Source organism: Octopus bimaculoides, chromosome 11 (assembly GCF_001194135.2).
Source record: "Octopus bimaculoides isolate UCB-OBI-ISO-001 chromosome 11, ASM119413v2, whole genome shotgun sequence".
NCBI classification, from domain to species: domain Eukaryota; kingdom Metazoa; phylum Mollusca; class Cephalopoda; order Octopoda; family Octopodidae; genus Octopus; species Octopus bimaculoides.
Genome location: NC_068991.1, coordinates 17,113,644 through 17,123,766, shown reverse-complemented (window position 1 = coordinate 17,123,766; position 10,123 = coordinate 17,113,644). Strand labels below are relative to the sequence as shown.

Genomic DNA, 10,123 nt, shown 5'->3' with positions numbered 1-10,123 from the left:
GTTAATTTCACACTGGTGGGTGACCATAGCTGTGAGCAGTAATCCAGACGGCTGAGAACAAATGTCTTCCAGAGGACCATCATGGTTTCCTTATCTCTGGTTCTGAATGTTCTCAGGATCCATCCAGCCATTCGTCTGCACTTTGTCGCCATCCTGGTAATGTGTACTTGGAAAGAGGTATCATCACTCATGTCGATACCCAGGTCTCTCACTGATTTAGGCTCTGGGATTGAAATTCCCTGCGGACCAGTGTACTCAGTAAGTTTCATATTCAGTTTTGGATGTTGGTAGTGCAGAGCTTTGAATTTTTCAGCATTAAACTGCATATTATTATCCTCAGCCCATCTGTAAATCGAGTCCAACTCCTGCTGCAGATGTGCAACATCACTGGAGTTCTGTATTTTCTGCGAGACTTTCATATTGTCTGCATAGCTTGCAAGGGTGGCTATCCGGGCACATGAGGGCGACTATAAAAAGCAATGGTCCCAAGACAGTGCCCTGTGAAACACCGCTCACTATTTGTGTTTTCATAGAGGTGTCTCCTCCATTAGCCATTATTGCCTGACTTCTATCTTTCAGAAAGTCATGTAACCACTTGGTGAAGAATGGAGTTTGATGTAGCTACCCTTCTTTGCACCTCTTGCTAGCTCAAGACTGAAATTTTGTGGGGAGAGCACTAGTTGATTGCATCGACCCCAGTGTTTCACTGGTACTTAATTTTATTGACTTCAAAAGGATGAAAGGCAAAGACAATCAACCTCAACAGAATTTGAACTCAGAACATAAGGATGGACGAAATGCCACTAAGCGTCTTGCTTAATGTGCTAACGATTTTGCCAGCTCCATACCTTATCGATAATAATAATAATAATCCTTTCTGCTATAGGTACAAGGCCTGAATTTTGGAAGGACAGGAATAAGTCAATTGCACCAACCCCAGTACTAAGTTGGTACTTATTTTATTGACCCCAAAAGGGTGAAAGGCAAAGTCGACCTTGGTGGACTGTGAACTCATAACATTAGGATGGGTGAAACACTGATAAGCATTTTGCTTGGTGTGCTAACAATTTTGCCAGCTCACCGCCTTATCAATAATAGTAATTCTTTCTACTAAAGGCAAAAGGACTGAAATTTGGGGCGAGGGGACTAGTCATTAACATCGACCCCAGTGTTTCTTAATTTATCTTAATTTATCAACCCCAAAAGGATGAAAGGTAAAGTCAACTTCGGCAGAATTTGAACTCAGAACATAGTGACAGGTGAAATACAACTAAACATTTCTTCCAGCCTGCTAATGACTCTACTCGTTCGCCGCATTATCAATAATAATAATAATTTCTAAGATAGGCATAAAGCACAGAAACTTTTCTATGGCAGAATAACAGTTGATTATATTGACTTCAGTATGTGATTGATACATTAATTTATGTACCCCAGAAGAACAAAAGGTGAAGCTGACTTCAACTGAATTTGAACTAACAACATGAAGAACTAACTAAATACTGCAATTTTTCCTTACATAATAATGATATCAAAAATATAGTTGGAATGGGTTTTTTTTTTTTGCTACAGGCTCTCTATCAATATATTAACTTTATTTGTTTTCCAGGTTTTATTTGCAGAAATTTGACAACTATCCAAAGACCAGGAAGATTGCCATTCCCTTCATTTGGTGATTACTTCTCAAAGAAATCTTGGTATTCGCATCTGTTATTGGTATGTTCTCTTGTGTGTATCAACGAATATATATATACATGTGTGCATTTGTGTGTTTATACATGCATGTGTTTCTGTGTGTGCCTTTTCTTCTGTAATGGAAGACGACTTTTTCAAAAAGACCAGGCTGGCTGAACAATGTTTCATGTAATTATGGCATGATACACAAACAGATTTATAGCTAATTATGTCTTAACAGTTTATTGTATATTACAAGGTGGGTCAAAAGTACCAGCTGAGCACTGGGGTTGATATAATTGCCTTACCTATCACCCCCGAACTTTCTGGCCTTGTGTCAAAATTTGAAATCAATAGTTCAAACAGAAGGCCTGAAATTTTGAGGAAGTGGGTTAATCAATTAAATCGACTCCACCACTTGGCTTGACAGGTAGATTATTTTAGAGAACTTGACAGAATGAAAGGCTAAGCTGACCGTAGCAGGATTTGAAATATAACAATTACAACAATAACAATGATAATCCTTTCTACTGGAGGCACAAGGCCTTGAACTTGTGGGGAGGGGGAAAGGCAATTACATCGACCCCAGTGTTTCATTGGTACTTAATTTATCGACCCTGAAAGGATGAAAGGCAAAGTCAACCTTGGTGGAATTTGAACTCATAACATAGTGATTGGCGAAATACTGCTAAGCATTTTATCCAGTGTGCTAATGATTCTGCCAGCTCACCGCTCTAATAATAACAATAACAATGATAAACTTACCATGAGCCTATGTAAGAAATAATTTTCTTTTCTTTTTCTTCCGAAGGTGCTACAAGTGGCTGTGTGATAACTTCAGCAGTTTTTTAAATGTTTGTGAGTAGCAGAGTTGAACCGACCTATTTTAATTGTATCATGCTTTGATAAACTTATGTATAATCCAGATCTATATTTTATATTTTGTTTATACAAATTTTATACAAATTTAAGACATTATAATAATTATGTTGCACATATATGTGTAATTTCCTTGCAATAAAAAAAAATATATTCTGTCTATATTTTATGGCATTTATATTTGTATTTGAACAATGTATACATGAAATTCTACATGAATGCATGTGTGTGTGTGTGTGTGTATGTGATTATCATTATCAACATTGTTTCTCAATGTCCACATGGATCAAATGAAATTCATGGAGGAAGATTTTCTACAGCTGGATGCCCTTCCTATCACTAATTCTCACCTGTTTTCAAGGAAGGTAATATTTCTCCGCTGGCCAGACGTTTTCACAGAAGAATGAAAATTCAAGACAACACATGCACGTATAACAACTGTCACATGATGTCAAGACAAAGCAACATTAATATCCATCACATGCACACATTTATACATAAACAGGCATATATAGATGGATAGATTTCAGTTTCCATTTACCAAATCCACTCACAAGGCTTGCCACATAATGGGACTGAACTTGAAATTATGTGGTTTGGAAACAAACTTCTCAATCACACATCAACACCTGCACTTACACACATCCCATAAATAATGCAGTTTTTTTATACTTCTTTTTATTTTTCAAAATTAAAATAAACAAAGTTTATCAAAAATAAAGTGAGTATTCCTTAACATAAATATACTATGTACCATTATATTATAATGCTATTTGCCTTGAACATAAATATACTATATACAGTATAATAATTATTTACCTTGAACTTAACTATTCCTGATACTAATATAGTATTAACATATAATTATGAGCATAACTAAATATTAATATACAATTATGCCCATAAATAATGCAGTTTTTTTATACTTCTTTTTATTTTTCAAAATTAAAATGAACAAAGTTCGTTTTAATCTAAAATATACTCTCCTTCATTTTCTACAATGCTCTTCCATCTATCTGGTAGACTTGCAATGCCCCTCTTCGCTTGTCCATCATGAAAAACACTCCTCCAGTACTGTTCTGACCTCATCTACAGAATTTATATTTTTTCCGTCCAAATGATTTAGAAGACTATGGAATAAATGATAATTAGATGGGGTAGTATCCGGCAAATAAAATAGGTAGGGCCTCATACATGTGCATATATATTATATATATATATGCACATACACATTGATAAACTTTAACTTAAGTCTTAGCAAGTATTTGTGCAGATCTTGTCTAACTAATATGACAATCTGAAGAAAGTTGTTTTGAGATAGTAATTGCACAATTAAAAATTTAACTATTTAAAACAAATCAAAAATATCAACTCAAATTAGCCACTCTCAGCTTACTTCATGGCCTCAAGACAGCTCCAGAACCTGGTGCACACGTTCCTCAGTGTGTTCCTGGGAAGATCTTCAAACACTTCCTTCATCTAAGCCATGAGCTCAGCCTTGGTATTGTAGGCAGAGAAGTTGGTACCTTTCTCAACTATGCCCCACACATAATAACCTATGGGATTACAATTGGGAGAATTAGGGGGCCAGAAATTGGGGTTGGCTAAGTTGTAGAAATTCTCTGATGATTGCTTCTAACTCTTTCTGGAGGTATGGCAAGAAGCAGAATCCTGCTGGTACACATATGGCCTTCCAGCAGCAACTCTCTCCAGCCAGGATTTGACCAGTCTTGAACAACTTCAGTCATCTGAATTGAGCCTATGGCCTTGTTCAAAAATGTGGGGATGAATTCTGGTGTGCTAACACCGTCAAACTGCCTGTTGTGTCCCTTCCTGCTGCACAAGGCTTCATAGTCTCTGTTGCAGCTGTCTATGTAACATCTTACAGTCTTTACAGTGTTCACAGAGCACTGAGCAGCAAATGTTGATGTTAGCATTTTGATACCTAGCATAAATCATCATTATGCAGGTAACTTTCTTCCAATATTCCGATGACTTCCAGTCCTCCACATCAACTAACTTTTTCTTAACTACAATCCTTATGCTCTCCAACACTGTTTGCCAATACATCAAGATATTCCTGAAAAAAAGGAAACAAAATATCATCTCGTTTAGCTTGAGTGTGTGTGTGTGTGTGTGTATATATACATATATACCATCATCATCCTTTAACGTCCATTCCATGCTAGCATGAGTTGGATGATTTGCCAAGCGAAATCGTGATGACACCTGTGCCCAGCGTTGCCTTCCTGGCACATGTGCGGTGGCATGTGTAAAGACATTCGAGCAAGATCGTGCCAGTGCCACTGGACTGACCCCTGTGCAGGTGGCACGTGAAATACACCATTTTTAGCGTGGCCGTTGCCAGTACCGCCTGACTGGCCTTCGTGCTGGTGGCACGTAAAAGCACCCACTACACTCTCTGAGTGGTTGGCGTTAGGAAGGGCATCCAGCTGTAGAAACTCTGCCAAATCAGATTGGAGCCTGGTGTAGCCATCCGGTTCACCAGTCCTCAGTCAAATCGTCCAACCTATGCTAGCATGGAAAGCAGACGTTAAACGATGATGATGATGAAGTGTGTGTGTGTACATGTATATAGATGTATGTATTACTGTCTCATTGTCTTGACTTCATGTGATAGTTGTAAACAAACATCAACGTCATGAAAACATGTTTGGTCATTGGAAGTATTACCTTACTTGGAAACAGAGGAGGGTTGGCATCAGGCAAAGCATCTGGTTGTAGAAAATGCACCTCAACAAATCCAACCTGATTAATGCAACCACAGAAAAGTGGCTGTTAAACAATGAAGATGGCATAATTTCATCATGCTACCCAGGTCTTATGAAGGTTTTGCTCTCTGCTTCTCAAAGCTTGTGATTCTTTGCTGCTATAGTCTTGCTGGCTGCAACTGCTTCCCAGGTGTTGGAGGTGATGTTGGTTGCTTTCATGTCAGACAGGCACAGATCCTTCTATTTCAGGTGAGAGTAACTGTTACCTCTCAACATAGATGCCAATTCACCACTAAGCAGGTCTTTTTGAATACAACTATGATATATCTGTATATATACATACATGCATATATGATATATAGTGTATATTATACATATATAATGTATATATTATATACACATATATCCACATATATAAAATACATAATCTGTTTAAAAAAAAGCAGTGTTAAGGCATGTTTTATATAAAAAAAAAATTACATACATATGGGTCACAAAGTATGTGTGTGCATAAAGCTTCAAGTACATCAACATATTGTCATCATTTTGTGTTTCTGCATGCTTTCAGGAGTCAGATGGGTCTTCCCCAGTTCAGTCTCTTGCTACTTGTTGCAGTCCTTTCTCATTTCTTTCATGAGATCCAGCATTCACCATTTTATTCCACTTCTTTCTCAATCTTCCTATTTTGCATACATCTTTTACTTGGATTACTTAACACTTCATCCGACTGTTATCCTTCAAAAGCATCATGCGTCTATACTAGAAACCTTCTCTCTTGCACACATCTGATTCCTCTTATACAAATTGTTTCCTTCAGCTTATCTATCTGCTGTTTTCCATGCACACTAACAGAATACAAGGTGTTCATAAATTATCTTTACAATTCCCACAATTTATTATCAAAATGTGTTGCATGCAACCAATGGAGCCCATGTGGAAGTGTTCTGATGTTTCTAATAAAATTTTATTTATTTGCCTAAGTTATCTAGTAAATTCTGCTGAGTTATCCTTATTTTTCATTTTTTATGAATTCTTCAAATTGTAAAAGTAATTTATGAACACCCTGTACATTTGGCCAAGCTTGCTCACCTCATTCCTATCTAGGATTTATATTCAATGCCTATGTTTCATTAACATGCAGTCTTACGTTTTATATACAAAATCATACAATCCGCCCTTTAATCATCAGAATCCCTTAGGTACCAACAGAAATAATAACTCCCCAAACCCTTTCTACCTCAACCATATACTGGCCATTATGCTTTTGCAACATCTACCTCTGCTGTTAGTTAGATAATAGAGGTATAGATGCTATTACCTATTTCTACTGAGCTTTCTGAGCAAATGTGAGTCCAATCTAATTGGTAACCACTCTTGTGAATCAGCTATAATTGAAGTCGCTTTTCTGACAACCTATCTGTGATATCACAGCATTGCTTATGCACCCATTGTTTATACTGAGTACACAGTTTAGAATTTCTACTGATTTCTTTTCTGCATAACAGTCATGGCATTTCTGAGATAATAGTAAAAGCTTGTATTGTATCTTGCTAATGAAAACTTTTGTCTTTGCTACGCTTAATTCTAAACCTCTAGATTGTAGGCTTTGTTTCCATGTTTGGGACTTTCCCTCAACCTTTTCAAATGATCGAGCTTGGAAAACCAGGTTGTTGACATTAAAGAGTTTCCATGAACAGCCAACCCTATACTCCCACCTCTATTATGGCCTGAAGAGCTAAAATAAACAGAAAAGACTGAGAAATTGCTGCTAAATTCTTCACTTAAGATGTTGCTAAAGTATATATATATATATATATATATATATATATATATATATATATATATATTTATATATATACACATCATACACACACACATACATATATGCATTTAAATATATTTACAAGATGGAAGGAGCTGTGTCCATTTAAAAACAAATTAAAATAGTAATATATATATATATTTTTTATCCATTTTTTTCCCCTCTTCTTGCTTTTTCTCCTTCAGTAACATTCCAAGTCTGTGAGAGACAGACAGACAGGCAAGTAGTTAGTTCTACTGTTTGTAATGTTTTGTGATTGGTAGGTCACTTTGATTTTCAGACACGGAAAGCCTTCGTTTTATAGTCTTTCTGGCTTTCTGGTTCGCTATATCACCTAAGTGGTCTAAAGACGGATCCACTATGTGCTCCGACACAGAGCTGACACTATTGCAATCAGGGGAGTCAAAGTCTGCCTCCTCATGCCCTTCACAGATTTTGGTATCAAGGTCAGCATAAGAAGGTAATTTACTAGTAAACTTGTCCTCATACAAAACAAGCTTCTGGTTTAGTTCAGCAATTTTCCTCCCCTGGTCATTCACCCTATCATTAAGTTCCGCCATCGTTTTGCCCTGGCTTAAAAGTTTGCTGCTCAGCTCATCAACCTTACGTTCTTCTTCGAGAAGTCGTGTGTTCAAGTCGGACAAACATTTGTTCTGGATTTTGCAGCGCTTCTTCTGAACAAGTACTTTCTTTGCAAGCTCTCTGGAGTTTTTGCGCTGCATGCTGTACTTACTCTGCATTTCGTTAAGTTCTCGTTTGAAAACCTTCATGGAATTGCTGTGTGAACGAATCAGTGTATGCATGTTAGTGATCTCTTCCCTTAGGGAAATGGCTCGAATACTAGGCTGGGTGTTATTCAGTGGTACTATAGCACTGGAAGTTCCTAAAACACACAAGAAAAACAAACGTCAGTGTAAACTAAATACAGCAATATGTGTTGCGTTTTATAAGTAATTCACAGGAAAAATTATTGGAAAAAAAGAATAGAGAAAATGGAAAAGTGCAGTGTATCTCTCATTTATTTAAACAGCTTTGTAATACTGCAAGGTATTTTGTCAGGCAACTCCACTGATTCTGCTATCCAGATACTACTATATTTTTCTTTTCTGTGTTGTACTGTATATTGGCCTGAAACATGGACGGTTTCAGTTACAAATCAGTTTTCCCCTGCTCAACCGTTCTTTATTTGTGGAGAAAGGGACACTATGAATGGCCTCTCACGACCCTTCTTATAGCACATCATAGCCAATTCCTGGAGAGAATTGACCCCCAGGTACTTTACTGAATCCAGAAGGATGAAAAGCAAAGTTGACTGTGTTAGGATTTGAGCTCGAACAAATACTGCTTGGCATTGTCATGGCACCTGTGCCCAGCATCACCTTCCTGGCGCTTGTGCTGGATGGCATGTGTAAAGACATTCAAATGAGATCATTGCCAGTGTCACCGAACTGGCTCCTGTGCAGGTGGCACGTAAAATACACCATTTTGAGCGTGGCCGTTGCCAGTACCGCCTGACTGGCCTTCGTGCAGGTGGCACGTAAAAGCACCCACTACACTCTCGGAGTGGTTGGCGTTAGGAAGGGCATCCAGCTGTAGAAACTCTGCTAAATCAGATTGGAGCCTGGTGTAGCCATCTGGTTTCACCAGTACTCAGTCAAATCATCCAACCCATGCTAGCATGGAAAGCGGACGTTAAACGATGATGATGATGATGATGATTGTATCTGAAGTTTTAACTACTCTACTGATATTTTGCCTGTCCTAGTATATTGCTGGTACCTAAATCAAGAATTTGTTGTATAATATTTGACATACCTTATTTGTCTATGCTACTTAAATATATGTCACTGGCCACTTTGAGTTATCTGTTTTAGTTTATTTTTGTTTAAATTAAGCAAATTACCTGGACCATAAAAGTTTTCTACTCTTTTTCATATGACTAAGTCCTATGGCTACTGGTGATGAGGTTGGAAAATTGTTGTGTTGAAAACAGTTATCGAACCAGAAACACATGTCTATGACTGTCCTCTTGTTTCCAGACAAGAAGCTTGTTCTTTTCCTTAGTGGCATGGCAACTTTGGAGAATTCCTATTCTTAAGATTATCTCTCCATCTCAAGTGGAGTTGGTCATAATTGCCATTTAGTAATTAGGTAATTTGGTAATTAGTAATTTGGCTTCATAGAGGTAATGATAAATAACTGAAACCTTTGGTAATATGCTGCACTTGAGTAGAAGACTCATCGAGCCAAGTGGCAGATACTGGTGTCATGCAACTGGTACCTGTGCTGGTGGCACATAAAAGCACCCATTACACTCTTGGAGTGGTTGGCGCTAGGAAGTGCATCCAGCTGTAGAAACCATGCTAAATCAGACTGGAGTCTGGTGCAGCCCCTCAACTTACCAGCCCTGGTCTAACCATCCAACCCATGCCAGCATGGACAATGGACGTTAAATGAAGATGATGATGATAATGATGATGATGATAATAATGATGATGACACAACCCCTTGAGATGGAGATAATATTAATAAATCAAGAATTTATGTTGTATAGTGTTTAGCATACTTGTATTTTGTTTGTTACTCAAATACATGCCACAGGCCACTGAGTTATGTCTCTTAGCTTGTTTTTGTTTAAATTATCCAGGTCAACCCTGGCAGAGTTTGAACTTGGAATGTGAAGGGAAGTAACTAAACTAAATTGGAAATCTCCATCAATTCTGTTGTTCACCGAAACACATTCTTTTATTCTTTTACTTGTTTCAGTCATTTGACTGTGGCCATACTGGAGCACTGCCTTGAAGGGTTTTAGTCGAACAAATCGCCCCCCCCCCGCCCAGGCCTTATCTTTTATCAAGCCTTGTTCTATCAGTGTCTTTTGCCGAACTGCTAAGTTACAGGGATGTAAATACACCAACACCGGTTGACAAGTGGTGATGGGGAGGACTAACACACACACATACATACATACATATATATATATATATATATATATATATATATATATATATATAAA

General features: G+C 37.6%; 2 protein-coding genes across 8 annotated transcripts in view; one reads left to right on the top strand and one right to left on the bottom strand.

The window, feature by feature from the left end:
* LOC106875622 (3-oxo-5-alpha-steroid 4-dehydrogenase 1) overlaps positions 1-2,713 on the top strand; it is a 53,793-nt gene extending 51,080 nt beyond the window's left edge. For all 7 annotated transcript variants that reach the window (XM_014923849.2, XM_014923844.2, XM_014923850.2 and 4 more), the window contains exons 6-7: positions 1,610-1,716; positions 2,486-2,713. In XM_014923849.2, coding sequence (XP_014779335.1) covers positions 1,610-1,676 — 67 coding nt within the window. In that variant the 3' untranslated portion in view covers positions 1,677-1,716; positions 2,486-2,713. The remainder of the gene's footprint in view (positions 1-1,609; positions 1,717-2,485) is intronic.
* A 3,015-nt stretch (positions 2,714-5,728) lies between these two features.
* The window catches only part of LOC106875619 (F-box only protein 28), a 14,657-nt gene continuing 10,262 nt past the window's right edge, over positions 5,729-10,123 (bottom strand). Inside the window, exon 4 of the mRNA XM_014923837.2 lies at positions 5,729-7,990. Within this exon, the coding sequence (XP_014779323.1) occupies positions 7,341-7,990 (650 nt within the window). The 3' untranslated portion in view covers positions 5,729-7,340. The remainder of the gene's footprint in view (positions 7,991-10,123) is intronic.